Source organism: Panthera pardus, unplaced genomic scaffold, assembly GCF_024362965.1.
Source record: "Panthera pardus isolate Hobbes unplaced genomic scaffold, ASM2436296v1 HiC_scaffold_15, whole genome shotgun sequence".
Lineage (NCBI taxonomy): Eukaryota > Metazoa > Chordata > Mammalia > Carnivora > Felidae > Panthera > Panthera pardus.
The window spans coordinates 10564350-10589994 of NW_026526710.1; the positions used below are offsets into that span (position 1 = coordinate 10564350).

Consider the following 25645-nt stretch of genomic DNA (forward strand, 5'->3'; position numbering starts at 1 on the left):
TCCCTTCTAGGTTCTTGTAATAGGTCAACTTATAAAATATCAGAAAGCTTATTGTATATAAGTTCGGCTTAAACTCACCTTTCATGAATAATTGAGATAAAAGCTTATGTAGTTCCCTATTAGGGTTATCGGAAATTACTAACCACCCTACCTCGCTTCTGTGACCTCACCTGCTTGCTAAATAGATAACTTAGGATGCAAAACGCTCCCCCACCCCTTCTACCAAGATCCGGCCTAGGCAAGACCAACATGTACAAAGTCACGAACTCATTGCCCCAGGGTATCTTAGGTGTCTAACTATGATTGGTCATTTTAAACCCTCTTAGGACAAAGAACTTTAAATTGATAGGTTCCCGACAAAACTAACGTCTGTGTGTCACAATATAATTGGCTACCATGAAATGCTGTAAATTGTAATTGGTTAACTAAATAATGACGTACTCTGACTTGCTAAAATCCATATATGCTCACTGCTACCTTTGTTCGGGGCCATTCTCTGCACTTTTCTCCTTAAGATCAGGTTTGGCCCCGCCATGAATAAAATCTTGCCTCGCTTCTATTCGGAGTCTGGTGGTTTTTTTCCAACAGCACCCTGTTTCAGTTCTTAGGCTGGTCTAATAATTAAATTGACAACAGGCAGAAAATAGGAGCAAAAACGAAAACAAAAACCAAAACAATTTAATTTTGTACATACAGGAGCCCATAGAAAAAGGAGACTCAAAGAAGTGCCCACAGCAGGCAGCTTTTGTACCTCCTAGACAGACAACACATTTGTAAAGAATCAAGAACAAAGGGTTTGGGCTAGGGGTCGAGGGGTCGCAAATTAGTGGTGAAGCAGCAAGGGTGGTTTCCACAGCCTTCTCGGCCCTGAATTCCCTCTGTCTGATGGTGAGGACGCCTCTCTTTCTCTTGGCACGGGGGGGGGGGGGGGGGGGGGTACCATGCACAAGGGAGAAGGATTTCCCACTCTCAGGGGAACAAAGGAGGGTCAAAGCGTCCTCCTTGCCCTGGCTGCATCTTTAAGTCACTTTAATTCAAAATAATCAATAAGCCACCTGGCGTATTCAGGGGTAGCATGCTCTACTTCCCTTCAAGATAAAGCCCATATCTTAGAGGACCTTGCTGCCATGGAAAAGAGTCTAGACGTGGTCCTCAGGACAGTGGAAAGCCATGGAAGGGTTTGGAGCACTCTGATGGGAATGATGAGGTTTGCATTTTAGAAGGAGCACCGTGGCACAGGATGGGAAGGGGAAGGACCAGGAAGCTACTTAGAGTAACAGAGGCAACCAATGATGGTTTCTGGCTCAGATGGTGGCAACAGGAAGGGAGACAGTCAAGTGATGTTTAAGAAGTGGGGTTGGCATCACTTCCTGATCAGTTAGTGGGTATGAAGAGGCTGAAGGGGACAAAAGTAATGCCCCCATTCTACAGGTGAAACAAGCTGTGTTTTGCTACCCTAGAGCAACTCATAAACGGCACACTTGTGGCCAAAGGAACCCTCCACGTTATGCCTTCTTCCAACTCAAATGGCACCTGCTAGCTGCACGTGCACCGTGCCCACACTTCAGAAATGCCCCAAGACTCTTACGAAGGAGCCAGAGAGAATAAAGCTGCAGCATATAAAATGCCATCCCCGTGTGAGGATCAAGCCCCACAGCCACGTTTTTCTTCTGTCTGCTTTATGAGCAAAAGGAACCCACACACCGTACTTCTTTGGGGGCTGAGTCATTCTGGAAGGACAGAATCTGTCTGAACCTTTTGATCTGAGAGGTGAAATCCCGACTGGGCAATTCTCCCATTGTTGGGCATTACAATTAGCAAATGACCCGGGGACGGTAAAGAGATGTTCGGATGTGATTTAATAAGAATGTGGTTGCAATAAGCCCTCAGAATATGTTTGCCATCAATTTGCTGTATACACAATATGCTACCAGTGCAATCTTTTGTGTATGCAGTTGACCTTTATCTCTGGCAATCTTGTCCTATAAAGAAGAGTGAAATCCTCCATTGCAAATCATTAGCACTCAGGAAATGGCTTTAATTTGCATGCTGACAAAGATATTAACTTGGGTGGTGGTGGGGGGGAATAACACAACACGTCCTTTTGTCTGAAAGGCAGTTCAAAATCTGTGTTGTGACTACAGTTGACTGAAGTTCAATTACTGTAATAAATGTATTCCAAATTTCATCTCAATTGTATTTGCATTTTAATGAATGATTCTCACCTTCTTGTCAATTTGGCAGCCAGGCTAGATTTATTAAGTTATTGTATAAACAGGGCATTCTAATGCGGGAATTTAAATGCAAAATATTTGCTCGGCGCTGCGTTTGAACTGGGGCCGCGTTATTAATTTGCCCGTACAGGTTGCCTGAAAATTCAAGAATTTAAGGATGGCATTTCAGATCCCTTCTTTCCATCAGGTGTGCTCTCTCCCCCTCTGAAATCAATACGTCTGGGTGGGCTGACAAAGCAAGGCATCAGCCAGCCAGACGAAGAGGGCTCTCCAAGTCTCCAGCCTCCACAAACTGAAGAGAAACTGATTTATTTGCTATTATTTGAAAACAGTAAAATTTGTTAAGTGAAAATTTCCCGTGTAGGCAATTCCAGTCTTCAAGAGCAGGACATCCCTGAAATCGGATTGCCAGGAGTGTTTGTTCATTTTAATGTCATTCTGCCTTTCCCGTTGAAGCACTCCTGGCTTTATAGCCTCATATTTCTTGCAGGCAGAGACAGAAAATGTGAGTGAAAACCAGCTGGATGCAGAGACGTAATACCATTAAAAGTTGGTGTTTTTTTTTTTTAAGTACATCTGGGCTGTTGGTTTTTAACAAAGTGATTTGCGGTGGTTAATCCTATGTCCGTTCCCCCCCCCCCCATAATGGAAACGGTGCTACCCACCCCCCAGCTCTCCAGAACTCCCACAGCTTTTTGCAAGGCCCCTGTGAAAAGATCTGGGGCTGCTTCTGACGCCATTCAGTCCTATTTCTCAGGTAGGGCCCTGGGGATGGAGGCAGATTCAGGTAATGGGAGACTCCCCACAAGCTGAATGCCCTCAAAGGGGGACCATGTCTGCTACTGATGTGCTTAAGGAACTTTCTGAGATGAAGTGATAACTAGCATGTGTCAAAGTTCTATTTCAAAACTGTAGCAACGGAAACGGGCTTCTTTTTTTTTTTTTAATTTTTTTAATGTTTATTTATTACTGAGAGACAGAGAGAGACACAGAGCATGAGCAGGGGAGGGGTAGAGAGGGGAGACACAGAATCGGAAGCAGGCTCCAGGCTCTGAGCTGTCAGCACAGAGCCCGATGTGGGGCTCAAACTCACCAACTGTGAGATCATGACCTGAGCCTGAAGTTGGTTGCCTAACCAACTGAGCCACCCAGGCGCCCCGGAAACGGGCTTCTAACAAAGCCAGTTCAAAGATCTCTTTTTGGAGAATGTTTTGTTTTATTTTGTTGGCTTGTTTTTAGTAGGGGAAAGGGGACAGTTAGACTAACAATGCATCTTGAACTTCAATGTGTAAATGAATCACCTGCGGGTCCTATTAAAATGCAGATTCTCATTCAGGAGGTTTGAGTGGGGACCCAAGATTCTGTCTTTCTTTCTATCTTTCTTTCTTTTTTAAGTTTATTTATTTATTTGAGAAAGAGAGAGAGAGCGCGCGGGCGGAGGAGCAGAGAGAGAGAGGGAGAGAGAGAGAATCCCAAGCAGGCTCCACGAGGTCAGTGCGTGGAACCTGATGTGGGACTTGAACTCACAAAACTGTGAGATCATGACCTGAGCTGAAATCAAGAGTCAGACGCTCAATCAACTGAGCCACCCCGGTGCCCCAGGTGATGCTGATGCTGCTGGTCCAAGGACCACCGCACTTGGAGTAGCAAGGAGCTACAAAGCATCACTCAAAAGGACGAACAGCTAAAGGTTAACAGACTTGTTACAAATCTGATGGGCCAGCTGTGTGGGTAAATCTAACACCCAGAAAGGGCTCTTCAACTCATCAGAAGATATCAGAAATTTGCTCAAATGTTTTATCAAGTACGCTAGATACTTCTCAGAAGGGGCTGTTAATTACTTTATGATCTAAGGTCTGTTCCGGACCATCTTTTCTCAGGTCTGAGGCAATTTCCTTCTTAATACCATATTTTATCATATCAAAGAGGAGCATTTTTTTTTTTCACATTTTAACATCTCTGAGCTGGAGGTGTAATGTACAATTATATCTTAATTTAATTGACCTGGGTTTGTCTTTGTGGTTCAAAAATAATAGTGCGTCTTATAATAGATAATGTATCGGTCAGCTATTTTCACCATAATGCTATGTAACGAGCTTCCCCAAACTCAGCAATTTTCAGTAAGTATTTCTTCCTTGTTCATGTGTCTGTAGGTTAACTGGGGTTTGGCCAATCTCGGCTGAGATTAGCTGAGTTCAGTTCTGTTCCCCATGCCTTTCTCATTCTTCTGGGTTCAGCAAAATAGTGGGTTTTGTTATTGTCATGGGCCCAACTGAACAAGCTTATTTCAAGCTTCTGTTCAAGTCATATCTGCTAACTTCCATAGGCCAAGAAAGTTACATGAAAGCCAAAAGCCAGGGGGCTGGGAAGTACACTCCACCCTTGAATACAGGGAACGGGGGAATGTGAGCACTGACTTTATCTACTACAGGTGGTATCTTGGATTGGGTAAAACATGGTCTAAAGGGGGAAAAGGTAAGCCACCAGTTTCTAGTCTGCAGGCCTAGAGGTGAACCCTGCACAACATACAGCCTGGAGATATGCAAAGTCAAAGCTTTTTTTTTTTTTTTTTTTTTTAAGTTTATTTTATTTTTGAGAGATAGAGACAGCATGAGTGGGGGAGGGGCAGAGAGAGAGAGAGAGAGAAAGAGAGAGACACAGAATCCTAAGCAGGCTCCATGCTGCCAGCGCAGAACCCAACACGGGACTCAAACCCATGAAACCACGAGATCATGACCTGAGCCGAAACCAAGAGTCAGACACTTAACCAACTAAGCCACTGAATCAAAGCTTTAGAAGCTTCCAGTTGAATGTGATTCACCTTGCAGCATGCAGGTGGAGAGGGAGAAATTCTGGAACCAGCCCTCCTGGCTTCCGATACCTTCTCTGCCACCTTCCGGCTGTTATGGACCCTCATCATTTACTTACCCCTTTCCTTGTTTTCTCACCTGTAAATTACACTAACCTCTCAGGACGGTGAGCGAGTTGGCAATAATAATTATAGCTCTCACTCACGGAGTCCTGTGTGGTAGGCACCATAGTAAGCTCTTTAGGTCCACTATCTCATTTAATCCTGCCAAGAGCCCTCCGAGGCAAGAGCTAATATTTTCCCCATTTGAAAATGAAGAGGCTAAAGTTCAGAGAGGTTTAAAACCTGCCTGAGAGAGAGGCAAAGATCCCATGCAGAGGCTGTTCCGTGCAAGCCTCACCATGTATTTACTGCTCCTCAAGTCTGAAGGGGCCTGGGAGAAACCTGGGCTTCCTGACTTCTGTCCCTTTGGTCTGAGCTAAGTCCTGCTGAGAACACTGTTCCCAAAGTGAGCAATCTCCATTCATGGGATCACACACAGACTCCCGTACAGAGAACATATGTCCCTTAAAAATAAAAACCCATCCCCATGCACTGGATAAGAATATGTCACACTGGGTAGAGGAAACTTTCCATTTTATAATCGGCTGCTTCCTCCGCTTGCCTGATGCAGTTAATTATTTTACTCCCCATCGTTCCTCTTGCGATGTTAGCCAGGGGAGTTTTACAGCATGGAAAGCAGTGAACAGGAGGCCCCGGGTGAGTGGATTTAAAGGCGAATACTGCTCTTCCCTGCAAATAGCTCCCTTCACACAAATAGCCTGGTAATCAGCAATAATGATGGAGAAAATGTAGGGAACATACAAGGGAATTAAATGGGAATTTGCTGAAATATTAAGCATTTTTAAATGGGCCTCCACGGTACCATGGGAGTGCTTCGCAGCTCAATGAATGAACATCTTGTAGCCTGAAATTCCTAGAATAGACTGGTGTGTCTGACATGAGGGCCCAGACCCGCCCCACCCCCCACTCCCCACCAGCTCTGCTCATCTCTCACCCAGGTCTTTCCAGAAGATCTAGCAGCTGGGAGTCTGGCTGCCTTGGATGAAAAGGGGTGGTAATTCCAACAGAAAACTTGATTCCTCAAATTGGCTAAGCTGGGTTTCCCTTTCCCCTTCTGTGAGTTATTCAGGCATTCATCACTATCGGCACTTAGGGTCTTGTTACAGAGATGGCTTTACACAGCGTGTCCTCCCTGTACAGATCCTTGAGAAAAATCGCTTCCTCGTTTCGGCACCAGGAATAAGTAGGCATCTCCTGAACAGCTTTTTAAAAATCGTACGGTCATTGGGAATCACATGAGGGATTGTATTTCCCTTTTTGCGTTAGCCACTAGGATGCTCAGGGCCAAATCGTGCACTAGATCATGTGGTGCAGGTTTGGTTTTTAAAAAAAAATTTTTTAATGTTTATTTTTGACAGAAAGACAGACAGAGTGAGGGTGGGGGAGAGGGAGACACAGAGCCCAAAGCAGGCTCCAAGCTCTGAGCTGTCAGCACAGAGCCCGATGCAGGGCTTGAACTCGTGAACGGTGAGATCATGACCTGAGCCGAAGTCAGATGCTTAACCGACTGAACCATCCAGGCACCCCAGTGTGGTACAGGTTTTGACACCTGTCTTATCTGATTTTTTGCCTTCTTGCTTTTCCTGCCTTTATCCCTTTTTTTTTGTTTTGTTTTGTTTTGAATTTTCTGCCTCTAATACTTTTTTGGAATAAGGGCATAAAGGAGTCAAACAAATCTCTCACCAACCTCTTAATTACAATAAAAAAATGCATAACTAAGACTCAGAGGTGAAGACTGTGAATCCTCTGAGGATGCGTTCACCTTTGCAATGCCAGTGCCCCGAACAGAACTTAACACGTTACAATCAGTGCCTGATGCAGAGTCTGATGCTTAACAGGTGTCCAGCCTAAGGCATGCCACATAATGTTCAAGCCCTTTTTCTTTACTGTGGCACGGACCATCAGTCTGCCACTTTTTATAAATTAAGAAGGACGTTGTTAACCCTCATGGACAAAGACAACACAGTGAGGCTGGCTGTCCCATGCGTGCCGGCCTAGATATCTGATCACACTATGTAACAGTTTGCTGGCACTGCCATAACAAAGCACCACCAGCCGGGTGGCTCAGCCACAGAGATGTGTTGTCTCACACTTCTGGAGCCTAGAAGTCCAAGATCAGTGTGTCAGCGGGGTTGGTTCCTTCTGAGGCCTGTGAGGGGGACTCTGTTCTATGCCTCCACCCAGCTACTCATGGTTTGCAAGCCGTGTTTGGTGCTCCTTCCTGTGGGAACATCACCCCGATCTCTGCCTTCATCTTCATATGGCTTCATATTCTCCCCATGTGCTTGCCTGTGTCCAAATTTCCCCCCCTTTTAAAAAAATGTTTATTTATTTGAGAGAGAGAGAGAGAGCGTGCACATGCATGAGTAGGGGAGGGGCAGAGAGAGAGAGGGGGAGAGAGATAATCCCTAGCAGGCTCCACGATGTCAGCACAGAGCCCAACGCAGGGCTCGGTCCCATGAACCGTGAGATCACGACCTGAGCCGAAATCAAGAGTCAGATGCTTAACCGACTGAGCCCCCCAGGTGGCCCCAAATTTCCCCTTTTTATAAGGACAGCAGTCATATTGGATGAGGGGCCCGCCCTACTCCAGCATGACCTCATCTTAACTAATTGCATCAGCAGTGACCTTATAAGGTCACTTTCTGAGATACTGGGAGTTAAGGCTTCAGCCTGTGAATTGTGGGAAGACACAACTCAATCCATAATACATACCTTTCAGGATCTAGTTGGTTACAGGTTCTTCAGGGGAAGACAGAGGCTTTTGTCCCATCACATTGAAATCAGAGCCCAAAGCAAACCAAAGTGGCCAGGTCTGTCCCGTGTCAGTGGGACCCCCTCCACTGTTGTGCACAGTAAACACACATGATGAGTCTTCTCCATGCCTGTCCCCACTCCCTGCCCCTAAAGACCATGGTGTGTCCTGGGACAGACAGCTTTCAGTGACAACCTTTCACTCCCTAAAGGAATCTAGAGGACACCAAGGGAGGTTTCATAGCTCAAGGGGCGCTGTGACACCTGCCAGTCAATGACAATCCTCTCAAGTCAGTCAAGGACCCAGTGGCCCACAGATTCTCTAAAGTTAATGAAAGTGATTTCCAGGGAAGGCAGGTGAGACTTTCTAACAGAAACATTCTGACATTCTGTAAAGCAGCACACTGGACCGCTGGACTCCACCCATTCAATCCACTGGGATGAGACCCAGTGACAACAGCAGTACCTACAACACAGACCTACTGTGAGGATAAATCAATTAATTCATGCATCCAGAAGTGAGGGGGTTGGGAGGGTGCGGCTGAGTTCTACCACAGACGTGAAAGCACATCACTGCCTAGTTCAATACAAAGGCCTCTTATCTGCATGATTTATTACGTACTTAAGTCTTCCTGAAGTCCAATGGCAGAAAGGGGCCTCTACAGCTCTGTTACTGCACAAGAGGATGTTAGATTGAGTGATTAGCAATGAGCTTCTTAATTAAAATGGTAAAATCTACTGCCTCCTGGAGTAGCACCCAGGAACAAGGTTGTGGGGAGGCAACAGGTGCCCAGAGCAGCAGTTTTTCCTTCCCCCACTCCTTTCCTTCCTTCCCTCCTTCTCCCCCCCTCCCTTTCCTTCCTTCCTTTTTTTAGAGCAAGACCATTCTGCCATAAATCTTAAAGAGAACACCAATATCTAAAGCAAATACAGGGGCGCCTGGGTGGCTTAGTTGGTTAGGCGTCCGACTTCAGCTCAGGTCGTGATCTCAAGGTCCGTGAGTTCGAGCCCCACACTAGGCTCTGTGCTGCCAGCTCAGAGCCTGGAGCCTGCTTCGGAGCTTGTGTCTTTCTCTCTCTCTCTGCCCCTTCCACCCCCCTCTCTCTCAAAAATAAATTTAAAAAAACATTTTAAAAAATTTAAAGCAAATACAATATACCAGTAGCACACATGGATGGTGCAATATCACATTTTATCAATGAAAATTAAACTTTCTTAATCTAACTGGACTTGCCCAGGGCCTTTGCATATGCTATATTCCCTTTACCTGAAACACTCTTCCCCCAGAAACCGGCATGACACCTTCTCAGCAAAACCTTTCGTGGATCAAACCTCCCCACCCCTGGCAGTCACTCTCCTCATGCCCCCACTTTATGTTCCTCCACAGCACTTAGCATACTGCCTACAGTTTACTTCGCTGTGCTTGTCTGTCTCCACTCCCCCTGGAATATGAGCTTCATGAGGGCAGGAATTTTGTGGCTCTTTTGTTTGCTGCTGTTATCTCAGCACCTAGAATAGAGCCTGGCAGGCTCCCGGCAAAGCACTCGATACATTTTTGTCGAATGGTTGATAATGATGCAGCGAGTTGGGTGTGAATGAATGCAATAAGGAATCTGACTCCATTTTTGACGTGTGACAAGTTGATAGCTTTCAAGCGCCCCCCACTTCTTGCTCTTCTGTCCACGTCTGGGCAAGCTAATAAGAAAGTCCAGGTGCCGGAGGGAAGCTCAAGCCACAGATGAGGGACCGCTCACCCCAGCCCCACTCCCTGACCATGACAGAACCCTAAGCAGTGAACCTTCCATGATTTCAGACCTGTTTGGGAGCCTTTCCTGCTCTGCCCAGAAAGCCTCATCACATGAGTATTAAGTCGCTTCAACACAGTTTTGGTGCATCTGTGGGGTCAGTTTCAACCTCCGAACCAAATTTTGCGCGAGGGGTCTCTGAGAAGTAACACAACAGTGGTTGCTGTCACATGAGCCTCAGTCCCCAGGTCAGCTCTGCATTTGTTGTTTGTGCTACAGCAAGAAAACCGTCATTTGTGAAATTAAGGGGTTGCCAATGGTAACAGTTTTCTCTTCACTGGGTAATCTTGCAACCTGAGGACACTCTTTGATGAGTGGATTCAGAGAGGCTCAAAAGCAAAACAGAAGCACTCTGTTGTTTCAAACACGAATTCCACATCCTATCAACCAGCTCGCATTCCTACACTTAAAAATAAAAGCCAGGTGGGGCAGACATCTGGGTGGCTCAGTCGGTTAAGCATTCGGCTCAAGTCGGGACCTCACCGTTCGTGAGTTCGAAGCCCCGCATCGGGCTCTCTGTTGTCAGCACGGAGCCTGCTTTGGATCCCCTGTCCCCCTCTCTCTGCCCCTCCCCTGCTTCCTCACTCTCTCAAAAGTAAACAAACATTAAAAAGTATTTTTTTAAGTAAGTAAATAAATAAAAGCCTGGCAAAAGCACCTAGAACTGACAATTCCGGGCCAAATTTATCTGTAATGTGGTTTCACTTTGGGAAATTTTGTCTAAAAGGAAACTGAGAGATCATTTTGCTGTGGCAAGAATATGAACTGGGCAGATAATGCCTGATGCCTGCCTGCAATCGGCTGGCTGGGTTGGACATGTGGCATGTAGTGTAGACACTCAGAAGAGTTGACAGGAGCTAAGAAGCAGGGTCTAAGTTCAGAAGAAGATCACTGATGACCTGACACTGACACATTTATAAGAAACTCAAATACCATTATTTCGTCTCAGCTGCCATTGAAGCTAAGACACATCACTTAAAACAGAGTGAAATAAAAACACTGTCAATTAAATTAAGACAATGCTTGCTTATCCTTTAGAATTTTTATTTCCTAAAAATAGGGTGTCCTAATTTTTAAAAGCTCTTCTTAACTGTCCTAGACAATTTTTTATAGATCGCTCTCTGTTTGCATAAAAGGGGAAACTATAAGAGAAAATACATTGTTTAAGGTTTTCATCAAACGTCTTCACATTTAGAGCCCAGCTCTTCTGAATCACACGGTTCCACTCCAAGTCAACCATTCTGGATGCAGCATTTCTTAAAAGGATGCTTTGCTATTGTCTCCAAGAGTCTCTTCCTAGCTGCTGACCCCCAGTCTGCAAATTTTGATATTGGCACTGTCTTGATTATAAGGAAATGTCGAAAGAAAGAAAGAAAGAAAGAAAGGAAGGAAGGAAGGAAGGAAGGAAGGAAGGAAGGAAGGAAGGAAGGAAGGAAGGAAGGAAGGAAGGAGAAAAAGAATGTTTCAGACCCCAGCTCATGATCCAGTGGTTTTGTGATCTAAAACATTCAGGGGGCTGTTGTACGATCAGGCTGTTAGGAGGAACAACCAAGTTTGAGTGTGTAGGTGATAACAAACACAATACAACTGCCATCTGGCTGGCAGTGACTGGAGGTCACACCCACAAACACGCTGAGATATGAAAAGTTGTGCACTGCACAACTGGTCAATGCAAGAGAAATGGCAGGAAACGCTTGTATAAATGGAATTGATCTGGTGTATAACAAGATGTTTTGTGGGTTTTGTATTGTTATTAGCTTAGAAAACTGTTCATGAAAACTCAAACATTTGCAGATTCCTGAAGCATTTCTAGAAGTTCTATTTCTAGCAACTCCCAGATCGGGGCTCGCTTCCGTCCAGACCCCAAGGCCCTGCACCACCTGTTCCCTGCCAGTGTTGCCAGCTTTAGCTCTGGCCACTCTCCCACATTCCTTCTGTGCTCCAGCTTTTTAAAGATTCTTGTACTTTCCTCAACGGGCCATCTTCAGACTCACCTGTCCTAGTCCGTTCCAGCTGCTCTAAGAAACTACCATAGGCTACGTGGCTTGTAAACAACAGAAATTTATTTCCCACAGTGCTGGAGGCTGGAAGTCTGAGATCAAGTGCACACATGGTCAGGTTCTGGCGAGGATCCTCTTCCGGGTTGTAGGCTGCTGGCTTCTTGTATCCTCACAGGGTGGGCAGTAGAGAGAGGAAGCAAGCTTTCCCGTGACTCTAACAACGATACTAAGAATCCCTTTCATGAGGGCTCCTCCCTTACGACCTCATTTAATCCTAATTACCTCCCCCAAACCCTACCTTCTGATACTATCATGCTGGGGGTGGGGGGTAGGATTTCAACATGTAAATTTGAAGGGGACACAAATATTTAGTCCCTAACACACCTCTTTACATTTACAACTGCTATTCCATCCACTCGTATGCCATTTCCCATGTTTCCTACTGGTAAATTCCTACTTATCCCAAATGTCACTTCCTCCAGGAAGCCTTCTTAGATTTCTCTAGGTTCCTGTAGCTCTTTGCACTGGAGTGTTCAGAGTGTATGTTTCTGGGTGTGCTTCCTCTATGATACTATGAACTCTCTGGGGGCAGATGCCTTGTCTTATTGCTTTCTGTAACTTCAGTCTCCTCACAGGTGTCTAGACTAGCAGGTTTTCAGGCAATGCCCACCAGAGAAATAAATGAATGAAAAGTTATCACTGTGAGACGCAATTTGAAAAATACTGGAAAAGCCCCACCTCCTGCCTCCCAGCATTTTCCCAATGGACAATGCAAGAGTCCACTGCTGAAAAGAAAATGCCCTCAGTAATACCTTAACTCTTCCTAGAAAAGGAACAAGGATTAATTGGTCATATCAGAATCTAACCATGATAGCTTGCTGAGAATATTCCCATCCAAAACTGAGAGCAAGGGAAAGACAGGAGAGGGAAAGAGGTACTCAGAAAAAAGGAAAGGCGATGTCACTTCATCCAGAAGATGTCTCCAACTGCCCCCTGGTCTGAATTCGGTGCCCTCTTCCTACAAAGCTCAGAGTCCTTCCCACCGCCATCTTTCTGCGTCATCACTGACTTTCCACGTACTCTTAGAGACCCAGGGTCCTGTTCATCACTGTGTCCCCAATGGTCAGCACAATCCCTAGTACATATTGGTTGTTCAACAGGGATCTTAAGAATAAAACTGAATCTCAGAACCAATATTCATGCCTGGGGAAACATGGCGGTGGTTCAACATGGTGCCTGACAACTTCCCAGAGAGTCAGACAGGGGGACAGACCGAGAGATGTGTCCACTCCTTCTCCAGCACAGTGCTGCCGAGTTCCAACCCCAAGGTGACAAATGGCAAAGTCGGGGAGTTGTGTGGACCATCAGGCGCAGAACGTCTTGGCCAGTATCAAGACGTCTGATTAGAAACCAGTGGCTGAGTCAGCAAGAAAAGAATCGTGAGGTCTCAACCTATGTCATCTAACACAACAAGCTCCCGTAGACCTTATTCACTCCACTTCTGCAGCCATAGGAAAATGTGAAGCAAGGGTGAGCACTTAGGCAAATCTGAGAGAAGGCAGCCTTGGCCAAGGGGCCTGGGCCTTACAGTACTGATCTGCTACTGATTATCATGGATAAGCCCCTTTCCATGCATGAAGGTATCTGATCCTGTAGGGTGCAGATTATTATGCCCATTTCATAGCACCTAACAGAGTACCTGGCACATAGTAGGTGCTCGATAAATATTTGTTGAATTGTGGAGTGAGGAAGGAACTGAGACCAGAGAGGTTAAATATTCAAGGTCAGGTCCATCTGACCCCGGAGTGCCAAATGCAAGAAGGTTCCTGCCCTGCAGGTAGGAGAGTGCCCTTCAGAGATGCTTAGTCCCAGGACAATACAGCATCATCTTAACGGTCGGTTCAACTCTGTTGATGTCTCTCCCTCCCTCTTCCTCCCACCCCCCACCTCCAGCATGTTGATTCGGTTGGTGAAGACAGGCCGCGGCTACTTTAGCATGTTGCAGGAGGAGAGTGCCTTGAAAAAGAAGCAACAGTACCTTCAGAAACTGAAAGAGGAAGAAAGACATAAATTCCAGCCAGCCAAAAAGATCTCAGAAGTCCACTATGGTGATATTCTTTTGACGTAAGTAGACGGCGGTAGCTACAGTGTCCACAGTCCGGGGAAGGGCCACGCAGAGTGAACACCACCTGGTTGGGCTAGGGATGGCAGCCGTCTCAGACTGGAAGCCCCATCTTGGGGTGTGGCGTCTGACCGTTTCTTTTAGTCCGCTCCAACCTACCTGTCAGCCTCACCTTCTGGGACCCAATGGAGCATCTTCTACTACAGATATCTGTCCTCGCGTCTGATGCCAAGAGCTATACAAGAACTCTTGCTGGTCCCCAAATATGCTTCTTTCCCTCTCTTTACCAGGCTTGCCCTTACCTCTAGGCCCTTCCCCATGCTGTTCCTTGGGCCTTAAATACCCTTCCCCACATCTTCTTCCAACTGAAGTTCTACTTATCATTAAAGCCCAGCTTAAATGCTACCCTTTCCTGATACTTCCTGGATTTCAGCCCAACCCCCTCCAGATCTCATTTGGACTCAGGGTTCCTGTAAGGTGTTTGTGTGCTGGTTCACCTTAACCCACGTCAATATCTCTATTCTAGGCCTTCAGCTGTATCCCCAAATCCTAGCTCAGTGTCTACCCAAAACAGGTGCACAAGAAATGTTTGTTGGTTTGTTGAATACAGTAGCCCCCTCCTTCCATAAAAAAAGGTCTTTCTCTGGTTGGGAGAGGACCATCAACAGACTGGCCCATTATGAAATGTCCATTCACATTGGTAATAGCAACAGTGATGATGACAGTGACAACCACAACAATAATTATGAGTGTCTACTATGTGCTTTATACATATCTTCTCATCTAAATTTCAAAACATTCCTTACATAGGTGCTATTATTACCCCCTTTTTACAGATTAGGACAAAAATTTAGAAGTGCTCACCTAGTTCCCCTGTGACTAAGGTCATAAGTTAGAAAGCATCCTTGAGTCCCAATTTTTGAGTGACACCAAAATTCCTAGGCTGCGCCATTCTGCATGGACACACTCCTGGGATACATAGCTTGTGCAGACTGAATGAGGCACAAATCAGGATAGAAAGGAGGTGCTGAGGCAGGCAGAAAGGAAATATGTGGTAGAAACGGACTGCCCCCGGAGCCATTGTCCTATTAGAGCAGTAGTGGTCTCAACCTTGGCTACACATTAGAATTGCCTGGGCAGTTTTTAAAATACCAATGCCCAGGGAAAGACAGCAGAGTAGGAGGACCCTAAGCTCACCACATCTCAAGGATGCAGTGAGAGAGCACAAAATAGCAATGCCCAGGGTGCTTCCCATACCAATTATGTCAGAATCTCTGGGGGTTTTACCTGGACAAAGTATTTTTTAAAGTTACCCAAAATGGGGGTGCTGGGTGGCTCAGCTGGTTGAACGCTTGGCTTTAGCTCAGGTCATGATCTCACGGCTTGTGAGTTCAAGCCCCATGTTGGGCTCTGTGCTGACGGCTCAGAGCCTGGAGCCTGCTTCGGATTCTGTGTCTCCCTCTCTCTCGGCCCCTCCCCTGCTCGTGCTCTGTCTGTCTCTTTCTCTCTCAAAAATAAATGAACATTTAAAGTTCCCCAAGATGATTCCAATGTGGAGCCGAGGTTGAGAGCCACTGTGCTAGGGCTTCAGGGACCCAAATTGCCAGGTTGCAGAGCAAATGGAATCCACAGCAGATACCCCCTCTCCTCTGCAACATGTCCCAAATTATGTTCTTTGCAGTATTAACTCAGAGAAGTACCAATATGTGCTTCTCAAAAACAAGGGTCCTATCAGTGAAATCCTACAATGTGTGACTTTTCTGCATCTGGCTTGTTTCACTTCCCAGAATGCTAATGGTCGGGGATCTCCTTAAAGCTCAAGGTTCCAGGTGATAGATACAAACCCCGAGTGCAGGACTATGAGAGGCTGGTACATTTGTAGATACTCTTTCCTGAAAGTGCAGCCCTTGGGAATCCCAGCTTATTGTAAGAAGGGCTTTTTCTTTGACGCCTCATTTGTGCAGACCCTGGGCTATGGTTTCTCTCCTCCTTGCCCTGTGTGCTTTTTTTTTAAATTAAATTAAATTTTTTATTTTATTTATTTTATTTTACTTTACTTTATTTTAGAGAGGGAAAAAGAGAGTGAGCAGGGGAGAGAGAATCTTAGGCAGGTTCCACACTGGGCACGGAGCCCCACAGAGGGCTCCACCCCAAGACCCTGGGATCATAAACCTGAACTGTAATCAAGAGTCCTATGCTCAACCGACTGAGCCACCCAGGCATCCCCTTGCGTGCTATTTTAGAAGGAAAAGTTAACCTTTTCTAAATTGGTAAATGTCGTTAACACCAAGTTAGCACCCATGCTTGCTTATATCTCTGGCTTTCATTTTGGCTCAAAGATTCCCACTTGGTGTCAGCTCTTTGCTTTTTTTTCTTTTTTTTTGCTATTTTGTCCAATGTTCTTGATTATTTTTACCCTAAGGGTCGATCCAAATAAGCTAGCCTGCCATTTGTGCATTCATTTAGTAACTCACTTATCCATTCTAAGATGAGATAAAATATTTATGATTTATCATCCCCATGCCATGCCTTTTAAGGAGTGGGCATCCCAAAGAGAAGTCTTTTTAAGGGGAGCAGGGAGTATTTAAGGGAGTATGTAGATACAGAGAAAGAGCAGAAGTGCTTCACCTAAGAGGCAGAATGGACCTTTTAGGGGACAGAAAAGAGAAAAGGCAGCCACCACTAGGAGAGAACAGAGATGTCTATAAATTTTTTTTATGTCTATTTCTTGGAAAGAGACACAGAGCATGAACAGGGAGGGGCAGAGAGAGAGGAGACACAGATGCGAAGCAGGTTCCAGGCTCTGAGCTGTCAGCACAGAGCCCAAAGCAGGGCTCGAATCCATGTGAGATCACTACCTGAGCTGAAGTTGGACACTTAACCAACTGAGCCACCCAGGACCCTCGAGAACAGAGACATCTAATGGAGATTTTCATGAGGTTCTGCCTCATAGTGTGAGACGTAAATCCATTTCTCTGTTTCCCTCCAAGATCTTCAGTGAGGAATCAATGGCCCTTTAGTGCAAGATATTCTTGGACCTTCATCTTGGCCAATTGGAAAGTAAGTTTGGTGGTGAGAAGGCTACTTTGATCCAGGCCCCTTCTCACTGCACAACCGATCATTATATATTGAAGACCTACTACGTGCAGGGCCTCTGGGGGCACTGAGATATGAAAAGGATTAAGGGACAGTCCCTCCCACATTTGGTAGGAGCACAACAAAGCATCATGAGGATGCACACCGAAGTGCCCGTGAAGGAAAAACACTCCTGCCATGTTTCCCCTTTACTGTAATGCCATGACCACACTCACAACACTTCTGACACCAGATGTGTGGGGTTTCTTCCCACACCAAGCAATTCTCCATGACACCAGCTGGGTATCCTACCATCCAACCCAATTCTAACGCTATCTACCAGGAGGTAGCATCAGATCCCCCAGGTTAAGGGCTCGGTCCCACAAGACTGTCCCCACATCACAAGCCCCATGCTGTCACTTGTACTTCTGACTGGCTATAAATCAGGGTTCCCATGACCCCCCTCCTCGGGTGTGATCACTTCATAGAGTGGCTCACAGAACTCAGAGAAACACTGACTTACATTTACCAATTACTTATATAATAAAGGATGCAGGTGAACGGCCAGACGGAGAGGTAAATAAATAAAGAGGGTGAGGCCTGGAAGTGTCCCAAATCAAGAGCTTCTGTCCCCCTGGAGTTGAGGAGTGCCACCTTCCTGTAATGCGGATGTACTCACCAAGCCAGAACTTTTGGGATTTTTATGGCGGCTTCACTACGTAGTCATGATCTATCATTAACTCAGTCGCCAGCCCCTCTCCCCTTTCCTGCAGGATGGGGAGTGGGGCTGAAAGTTCCAGGCTTCTAAAAGCGATGGCCTGGGGCGCCTGGGTGGCGCAGTCGGTTAAGCGTCCGACTTCAGCCAGGTCACGATCTCGCGGTCTGTGAGTTCGAGCCCCGCGTCGGGCTCTGGGCTGATGGCTCGGAGCCTGGAGCCTGTTTCCGATTCTGTGTCTCCCTCTCTCTCTGCCCCTCCCCGTTCATGCTCTGTCTCTCTCTGTCCCAAAAATAATAAATAAAAAAACGTTGAAAAAAAAAAAAATTTAAAAAAAAAAAAAAATAAAAGCGATGGCCTGGTCTTTCTGGCGACCAGCCCTCATCCTGAAACTATCCAGGAGCCCACCAAGAGTTGCCTCATTAGAACAAAAGACATTCCGACCACGCAGGAAATTCCAAAGGATTTAGAAGTTCTGTGTCAAGAACCAGAGTCTAAGACCAAATATTAGAACAAAAGATCTTCCTAGTGCTACTGCCACTTAGGAAATGACAAGGATTTTAGGAGCTCTGTCCCAGAAGCCAGGGGCAGAGACCAGTATATACGGCTTCTATTGTCTCACAATGTCCATCCCCTCCTGGTTAGGGGGTGAAAAGAGAGACTGTATAGAATCCCCGGAAGTATGATTCATGAGCAGGATTTTTAATGCTGAATAGAAAGAGACATGGTTAGACCAGCAGTATCAGCTCACCAGAACTGCCAGTGGCCAGCATTTCTGATTAGGAAGGCCAGGGCTGAAAAAGGAAGGTGTTGATGGTGTCATCTTTTGACAAAGTCAGCAACATTATCTTCAGAGTGAAAAAAAAAAAAAAAAGCAAGCAAGTCATGGCCTGAGCCACCCGCATCCAGCCACCCACCGGGCTACCAATGAAGGATCCTCACGGGACAGGGGCACATGATAGACAGAAGGTTACTCAACCAGTAAGGGGGTTCTTACTCTTTCCACGAGGGTTCCAAGAGCTTAGTGCAAAGTCTACCTTCCCTGAGCCTGATGGTGCTTAGAGTCTGGTACTCCCAGTGATACTAGCCAGCTGGCAGGCTTTCCCTGACAGAGAAGGAATGAACTCATGGCTTTTTTTTTTTTGAACAAGCCGCACTCAGATGAATGGGCACAGGAACAGGCACTGGGGAAGGGGGAGAGGAGTCTTTTAAAGATTCTCCTGCAGCTATTTAAATAGTTCTGTTGCCACGTCTCCCTTGTTTGGATGGGGTTTTAATCCATGGTCAGAGAACACAATTGTCTCTTCTCCCATCCATGTTTCAGTGTGTGAGACATGGTTTATTTAAAGTTTAATAAGTTTAAATATGCATGAGATCATCCTTCTCACAGACATCGGTCTCGCTGTGTCTTATCTGGTGGATTCTATGAGCTGCACAAGTCTGGTTATTAAAATAAAACTGGAGGCCATGACTGCAGTGTAGCCATCAAATGCAGGTGGGGAAGCAGGGGTTATAAAATAGCACTGGGATTCTCCATACCAGTACAGGGTAGTGGTTAAGAGCACAGGACTCCCCCATACGACTATTTAACTTTGGGTAAGTCACCGTACCTCTCTGAGCCTCCTTCACCCTTACGAATGGTACCAAACTCCCAGGCTGGTTATTCAGGACTGAAGGAAACTGCTTAGAACAGAGCCTGGTAAAGGAGACTCCCTCAGTAACTGCTAGCTATTATTATGCAATAAGGTGACTTTGATCTCTGTGGGCCTCAATTACCTAAAATCCTCAGATTTATGGCTAAAAATCTTAATTTCCAGGCAGGCTAGAAAGCATCTCTCATCTAAGAGCCAGGTGCTATAAATATAATTCCAATCACAGGAGTATCAAAAAGACAAGTGTTCGTTTAAAATACTTTTTTAACGAGGTATTTGATCTTGTGCATTATAAAAGCAGGAGAGATTATTCCCCCCTCCCCTCCCTGGATCCAAGACCATAGGATCAGTTCTTTCAGACAAAAGTTTTAAGTCTGACAAAGTCGGCAAAGGGAAAAAGGAAATCAAGCACGTCCCGAAAGATTTCTGCCTGCTAGCAGTCTTTCCCACTGCACTCAATGACCTCGTTTTTCAGTTGCAAATTCAGCTGAAAAGGTGAAAAAAACAACGGGTAGAATTTGTCTTGTTATTGTGGTTGAGAGGCGACAGAAAACCAGAGATTAAGGACTGTAACAGTTGGGTTAATTTCTATGTAATCTAAACCACTGGGGGACATGACTGAGCCAGTAAAACTGGGCAAGCCGATGTATTTGTGGTTTCCTCAGCTCTAGGGCTGAATCAAGAGCTCATGGAAGTGGAAATCAGGGGACCTGGATTCCGGTCCTATTTTTTTAGTTAACTCTGTGACCCCAGGGTTGTCCTCGAATTCTCAGGAGTAAGTAAATTCCTAACGTGTGTCCCCACTCCACCTCCTCTGCCCCCTTCCGCCTCATTCCCCCCCCCCCCCCCCCCCCCACCACACACACTAAACCAGAGGGATTTTTTCAAGACATAAATTGCTCTCAGCTCAAAACCCTCGGATGGCTGCCATTCCTCACAGGATAAAGATCAAAGTCTGGGCAGGGGGCTACAAGACTCTGGATGGGCCAGTCCTGTCTTTCTCCCTCAGCCCCAGCCACACAAACTCCCCTACCTTCCCCCTCATGATATGCCCCCCAGAGGAGGGCTTTCCCCCATCCCATTCACCTACCTAATTCCCATTCAACCTTCTGATTGTTTACTTTTGTTCCAGTTACTGCTGCTGTGAACAACCATTCCCAAACTTAACAACTCAAGACAACAGGGGTGCCTGGATGGCTCAGTGGGTTAAGCCTCTGACTCTTGATTTCAGCTCAGGTCTTGATCTCATGGTCTGTGTGTCTGAGCCTCATGTTGGGCTTGTGCTGACGCTCAGAGCCTGCTCAGGATTCTTTCTCTCCCTCTCCCTCTGCCCTTCCCTGCTTGCACACTCTTTCTCTCTTCCTCTCTCTCTCTCTTTCAAAATAAGTAAAAACATTTTAAAAAATTAAAAAAAGAAAAGAACTCAAGACAACAAACACTTACTTTGCTGACAAATCTGCTGCTTGATCTGGGCAAGTGGGGGAAAGACTATCTCTACCATGACTAACCACGGCAGCTTGAAGGGTCCATTTCCAACATGGCGCATCCACATGGGCCACAACTTAGAGCTGGCTGTCAGCTGTGCTCAGCCGGGGTTGAGACCCAGCAGCCATGGCTCCTCTCCCTATGAATCTCTTCATAGGCTGTCAGCTTCCTCACAGCGTGGCCACGGCTGGGTGCTAACAGTGAGCATCCTGAGACATGAGAAGGAAAAGCTGCGGTTCCTAGAGCCTGAACCCAGAAATGGCATCACACCCGTTTCTTTTTGACATGTTCTGTTAGCTCAACCACTCACAAAACCAAGATTCCAGGGGAAGGATACGTACGGCCATCTTTGCCTTGGAAGAGAGTCAAAGAACTTGGGGTATGTGGTTCTAAATGGCCACAACTTCCTCCAACGAGTATTCCCTGGCTCCGTTTCAGCCCAACTCCCTATTTTGTGCTGTCAAAGAACCATATACTCTTCCTACTCAGCCTTATCACAACTGCGTGTTTGGTCAAGCCCATTTCTGTCCCTAGACTCTAAGCTTCAGAGGGGAGAGGCTGGTCTGTCTCATTCATTGCTGTGTCCACAAGCCTCCAGCAAAGAGATGTTCAATAAATCCGGGTAGAAATGAATAAACCAGGGAACCCATCAATGATTCAATCAATGGAGGGACTTAGACTGAGGCTCAGAAACTGAAAGGCCCTAAGGGAACTTGCACGTCCTGGGAAGCAATAAGGCAGACAAGGAACAAGAAGCAGGCAACCCACTGAGAAGCCCACACTGAGGGTAAAGCAGGCAGCAACCTTGATCTTGCGTGCCACCTGACTCTTGCCAGCCAGAACAGGGACCCAGAGTGGCAACAACCTGCAAGTTTTCAGAGCCAAAACGTTTCCATTTTAATGTGAAATTTCCCAATGTTAAAATACAATTGATTCAGACACACACACACGCACACACACACACACACACACACACACAGGCTTGTTAAAATGTGTCTATTGGCTAGATTTGGTCACAGGCAAAAAGAAATAAAAACCTATGACTCAGCCTTGCTAGAAAAAAAAACTATTTTACATAAATGAAATAATTTGCTCTATGATGGTGGAGAAAAAAAATCTAATATGGTATTAAATGTAATTTAATGTTTCCTTTTGAAAGAGCCTTTTTCAGGTAAATGTCCAGTGGTTTCAAAAATGAACTGCGTGTCTGGGCTATTTCTCCCTTCTCTAAGCAAGCCCCCTCCTCCCCTATCCCCAGATGGTGTTTGGCTTGGGAGGAAGCTTCCATATTCTTTGTGGGGGCAGAGCATGAGGCTCTGGTTTCCCATAGCAGCCAGCCTGGTGGCCGCAGAGGTATGCCTGGTTGTGGCTCATCTTTAGGGGCACACTTGTGCCCGCTTCTAAAGTTTGAGATCCCCCACACTTCATGGCTGCTTCAACCAACCAATTAGTCAGCAGTCTGTAGAGCTGGATGAAGCCTCTTTAAGGAAAGGACCAGAAACAGGAAACACTAACTCCAGGCAGTTCCTTGGCTGTGTCTCATGCCTTCATTTCCACTTCTCATCATCCCCATGGCCAGGCTGAAGTCACCTTCCTCTCTCAGGCTGGAATTATGCAATACCCCTAACTGGTCTCCTTGCCTCTGGCCTTGCCCTCCACCCGCCCCCCCTCCACAGATCATTCTCAAAATAGCAGCCAGAAGGATCCTTTCTGAACACAAGTCAGACACATCTTCTCTTGGCTCAAAATCCTTTACTCTCCTTCTCATTTAGAGAAAAGGCCCAAGTCCCCTGCAAGACTAGCTGCAAGGCCCCTATTCTCTCCCCCCCTCCTCCCCTTCCCCTCCCTGCCGGCTCTGAAACACAATCCCACCGCAGGACATTTGTACCTGCTGTTTCTTCTGTCTAAAATGTGCTGCCCCAAGACATCATTGAATGGCTCACTCCCTTGTGCTCTGCAGATATCAAATGTCAAACCTTCCCTCATCGCCCTATTTAAAATTGTAATTCCCAGCCCTTCTGAACCCTCTTCTCTGTTTTTTATTCCCCACAGCACGTCTCACTATTTAGCCCCGCAGGGGAGGGAGGGTTAGCAAGCTCTAGCCCAGGGGCCACATCCAGCCCTAAGGCAGGTTTTATAGATAAAGTTTTATTGGAACACTGCCATCTGCATATTGTTTACATATGTCAATGGCTGCTTTCATTCTACTAAGTAGTTGTGACACAGACCACATGTCTGACAAAGTCATAAATATTTGGCCCTATTTAAGAAAACATGTCCCAGGGCGCCTGGGCGGCTCAGTCGGTGAAGCGTCCAACTTCGGCTCAGGTCATGATCTCATGGTTCGTGGGTTCGAGTCCCGTATCGGGCTCTGTGCCGACGGCTCAGAGCCTGGAGCCTGCTTCGGATTTTTTTTAAAAAAAGAAGAAAACATGTCCCACCCCTGATCTATATTAATATACCGTACCATTTCCCTACTTATCTTATTTATTCTCTTTGCTCCTCCACCAGAATATGCGCTCCACAAGAGCAGGGGTTTTCCTATGATGTGTTCATGGGCTGCTTCTAGAGGCCTCATCTCTCGAGCCGGCCCATAGTAGGTGTCTGATCATATCTGCCAAATAACCGCTGGCAAGAGAAGGAGGTGTTTAAAACGGCTGCTCACTGCTCACTCTGTTTCTCTTTCCGCTTCTCCTTCAGCACATACGACCAAGCCAAGGTTAGGAAGATGGGCACTGGAGTCGTACTTCGCCCATTCACCCCCGTGCACAGCTGCATCATCTCGTCCTCGCTACCCGAGGCTCACGTGTAAGTAGTCCCTCCTCTGGCTCATCTGCCTTGCTAGCTTTTCAGTTCAAGCCAACGGCTCAAAGAGCCAACAATGCATCGGAGGCTGCTGAGCTCGTCCTTTGTCCTCCTGAAAGGGACATAGAGCCTGGAGCCAGCGACGCTATCTGACTCAAGAAATAACAGAAAGCAGACGTGTTGCTTTAGAGCTAAGTGGCAAATCCGCTGGGAATGAGCCATTCCATTCCTCACCGAGCCAGACGCTCTAATGTCAAATAGTTTGCAAAGCCTGATAAAATCTGTCTGTAGCTCTCAATGAGCGCGTGCAACAACATCTCAGCCCGGGCTCAGGGGATGCGTTTCCCCCAAAACTCAAGGAGCTATTTCCCAGAGAAGCACCTGTTGTCTCCTGACCCGAGGCATGAACTCATCACTGCATGGTATAACAGGGGCTCATCAACCCTCCAAAGAACACCGTGGCTTCCTAAAACCTCAGCATCTTCTTCCCCTTGTGTCAATTCCAAAGAATTACAAACCCATGTTTTTCTCTTTTGCTAGTTAGCACTTTTCAACCGGAAGATTTGGGGCACAAAGACAGAAGCTTTTGATTCCAGGGCAGGGTTTCTCGACCTTGGCACTACTGACCTTTGAGGACGAATAATTCTTTGTAGTGAAGGACTGACCTGTGTATCGCAAGGCGTTTGGCAGCATCCCTAGCCTCTACCCACTGGATACCAGTAGCGCTCCACCCTGGAGTTGTGACAACCAAAAATGTCTCCAGGCGTTAACAAATGTCCCCTGGGGGCAAAATCATGTCTACCCTCTTCACCACTCCCCCACATTAAGACCCACTGCTTCAGGGCAATGAAAATGGTGCAATGGATTGCAGACTCCTCTGTCTGCTTATCTGTCAAATATTTATTAAGTCCCTACCGTGTGCATAGTGATCACGGCATTACCAACTGCTCTGCAGGCAGATCTCACTCAGTTCTCTCAGCGGCCCTATTGTGCAGGTGTATTACTATCCCCTCTCTGCAGATGACAAAGCAGCTGAGAGGTGTGCTCCTCTGCCCAAGGTCACAGAGCTCAGCATGTCACTGGGCTGGACTTTTAAGCCACGTCTGTCTGACTTCACAGCCCAAACACACATTACCATGCACTACACAGAAAGTGTATCTCAAAGCCTTGCCTTTGGGGAGCTCATGATATGTTTGGAGAGCCAGGTCTCGTACCCGAAGAATAAAACAACGCAAGAGAGAAATCATACCATGAGATGGCAGGAAAAAAATAAAATCATTAATAAGAGCACTTAGTTTATGGGTGGAAGATGCCACCATCACCACCCACCACCACCACCATCATCACCATCACCATCATCATCACCATCACTATCATCATCACCATCACCACCATCATCACCATCACCACCATCATCACCATCACCATCATCACCACCACCACCACCATCACCACCACCACCATCATCACCATCACCACCATCATCACCACCACCACCATCATCACCATCACCATCATCACCACCACCACCACCATCACCACCACCACCATCATCATCATCTCTCCCCAATATTCCAGCTTTTGATGAGCCCACTCTCAACTTTCCTCCGACTTCCCTTTGATTGATATTATGATTGGATTCTTGATAGACTTATTTGTTCAAGCACATTCCAACTGGAAACCTAAACTTGTGTTCTTAAAACATCTCCTTGCAGGAATAGGCTTTGTAATTTCTCATCGCATCCCTTGGAAACGTGCTTCTGCCCATCTGTCCCATGGACAAACCTTCTGAAACAGAATGGTGTAGATCAGTGGTTCTAAAGATTTCATTTGCATGTGAATCCTCTGGGGATGGAGGTGCGGGTGATGTCTGGAAAATACCTATTTCTGGGGGCTCAGTCGGTTAAGCGTCTGACTCTTGATTTCAGCTCAGGTCATCATCTCACGGTTTTTGAGCTCAAGCCCTACATTGGGCTCTGTGCCGATAGTGTGGAGACTACTTGGGGATTCTCTCTCTCTTTGCTCTCCCTCTCTCAAATAAGTAAACTTAAAAAAAAAATTTTTTT

General features: G+C 46.3%; 1 protein-coding gene across 1 annotated transcript in view; it reads left to right on the plus strand.

Annotated features, from left to right (window-relative positions):
- The window catches only part of CCDC60 (coiled-coil domain containing 60), a 162088-nt gene that overhangs the window by 94041 nt on the left and 42402 nt on the right, over positions 1–25645 (plus strand). Inside the window, exons 3-4 of the mRNA XM_019467310.2 lie at positions 13679–13849; positions 23475–23582. Coding sequence (XP_019322855.2) covers positions 13679–13849; positions 23475–23582 — 279 coding nt within the window. The remainder of the gene's footprint in view (positions 1–13678; positions 13850–23474; positions 23583–25645) is intronic.